Here is a 2500-nt window from a genome sequence, read left to right as displayed (position 1 = left end):
AGATATTTTTACTTTACTCACTAGCATTCCAAATTTTTCAAATTCATCTTCCCTCTATAATTACTGTTTTTTCTGTTTTCTTTTATATCCTCCTGTGGCTTTTACACGTCTGCCTTCCTTCAATCTTTGCTATACATATCTGTTTTTCTGTTTGTTGATTTTTAATATTTTTCACAAACATTTCTGTTTTCAAAATTTGTTTCCCCCATTCATTATATTTTTTTTTCTGTTTTCTCCTATATTCATTTCCTGTGTTTTCTGTCTATATCTGTTTCTTTCTTTGTCTCTGACAGATATTTTCATCCTTTTTGCTAGCATTCCAGTTTTTAGAACCTTCTTTCCTCTATAATTACCGTTTTTCTGTTTTCTTGTATATTCTTCTCCTGTGGTATCTACTTATATCTGTTTCTTTTTCTCTTTCTCTCTATCAGATATATTTATCTTTTTCACCAGCATTCCATTTTTTAGAATCTATTTTCCTTCTACAATTACCATTTTTCTAATTTCACTTGTTTTCTTCTCCAGTAGAGTCTACTTATATCTATTTTTTTCTTTTTGTCTCTGTCAGATATTTTCATCCTTTTTGCTAGCATTCCAGTTTTTAGAACCTTCTTTCCTCTATAATTACCATTTTTCTCTTTTCTTGTATATTCTTCTGTGTTTTCTACTTATATCTGTTTTCTCTTTCTCTCTATCAGATATATTTATCTTTTTCATTATCATTCCATTTTTTAGAGTCTGTTTTCCTTCAATGATTATCATTCTGTAGTTTTTACTTATATCCATTTTTCCTTTCTCTGTATCACATATCTTTATCTTCCTCACTTGCTTTCAAGCTTTTTTTAGAATCTGTTTCCTCTCTATAATTACTCTTTTACTCTTTTACTTGTTTCAGTCATTTGACTGCGGCCATGCAAATCGACCCCGGGACTTATTCTTTGTAATCCTAGTACTTATTCTATCGGTCTCTTTTGCCGAATCGCTAAGTTATGGGGACGTAAACCCACCAGCATCGGTTGTCAAACGATGTTGGGGGGACAAACACAGACACACAAACATACATATATATATATATATATATATATATATATATACATATATACGACGGGATTCTTTCAGTTTCCGTCTACTAAATCCACTCACAAGGCTTTGGTCGGCCCGAGGCTATAGTAGAAGACACTTCCCAAGGTGCCACGCAGTGGGACTGAACCCAGAACCATGTGGTTGGTAAGAAAGCTACTTACCACATAGCCACTCCTGCGTCTGTAATTTTAAAACATATCTGTTTTTTCCTCTCTACTTTTGCTAATTTCCTCCATCTTCCTTCTTTGTCTAATTTACTTTTATTTGACCTAAATAAATCTGTTTTGTTTTTTCCTTCTACTTTTTTCCTATCCAGTGGTGCATGAATGGGAAATGTGTTACAGATAGAGAAGCCCCAGAGGTTGCAGGTTGGTAAAAGAAAGCTTCCTTGATTAAAAAAAACAATGGAACACAAAAAAAAACAAAAAAAAAAAACAGGTGGTGGATGGTGGAATCAGTAAAACAACAGATAAAATTCCTTGCGATATTTTTAGTTATGATGCTTTGTGTTCTGTTCTTGTCCTAAAAATACTACTACTACTACTACTACTACTACTACTACTGTTGCTACTGCTACTATTTCTACTACTACTACTACTACTACTAAAGCTACTGCTACTGCTGCTGCTGCTACTACCACAGCCACCACTACTACCACTGCCACGACTACTTTTACTACCATCACCACCCTATTACTACTACCACCACAACTGCCAACACCACCACCACAACTACTACTAATACTACCACCATAATCACCACCACCACTATTACTACTACCACAACCGTCACCACTACCACTCGACTCCTACCACCCCAACTACCTCTACTACAGCCACTACTGTACTACCATCACCACTGCTACTAACTCCAGCACTGCTGCTACCACCACCACCACCACTACTACCACTACCACCACCACTACTACTACTACTACTACTACTACTACTACTACTACTACTACTAATAATAATAATAATAATAATAACACTAATACTACTACTACGTCATGAATTCCTCTTGTTATGAATAAAATTTTACACATGTCTCTTTCTCTATTTCAATTTTCTGTTCCCACCCATGCGCCGATTCTGCCACAGACGAATGTCCATTGCGAGACCAGAAGAATCGAATCTCGGGTACGAACCTCACCTGTGAACAGGTGTCTAAGAGCCACCAGTGGGAGTGCTACCAGACGTCTGTTGCCCAAGCCTGCTGCTACACCTGCCCGATGAAACCCTGTGATGGGAATACATGTAAGTAATACTTAATACAAGGGATGGGCATGACTGGAACGTCTGTAGATATACATGTCTGTTGCATCATGGGCATGGCTGTGTGGTTAATAGCCTTGCTTTACAACCATGTGATTTTAGGTTCAGTCCCACTGTATGGCACGTTGAGCAAGTTTTTTCTG

At 36.8% G+C, this 2500-nt stretch overlaps 1 protein-coding gene across 3 annotated transcripts in view; it reads left to right on the top strand.

Moving 5' to 3' along the window:
• The window catches only part of LOC106874515 (uncharacterized), a 90019-nt gene that overhangs the window by 68090 nt on the left and 19429 nt on the right, over positions 1 to 2500 (top strand). For all 3 annotated transcript variants that reach the window (XM_089345797.1, XM_089345799.1, XM_089345798.1), the window contains 2 exons: positions 1400 to 1451; positions 2184 to 2339. In XM_089345797.1, coding sequence (XP_089201923.1) covers positions 1400 to 1451; positions 2184 to 2339 — 208 coding nt within the window. The remainder of the gene's footprint in view (positions 1 to 1399; positions 1452 to 2183; positions 2340 to 2500) is intronic.

Source organism: Octopus bimaculoides, chromosome 30 (assembly GCF_046866305.1).
Source record: "Octopus bimaculoides isolate indiv1 chromosome 30, ASM4686630v1, whole genome shotgun sequence".
Lineage (NCBI taxonomy): Eukaryota > Metazoa > Mollusca > Cephalopoda > Octopoda > Octopodidae > Octopus > Octopus bimaculoides.
This window is presented reverse-complemented; position numbering and strand designations above follow the sequence as displayed.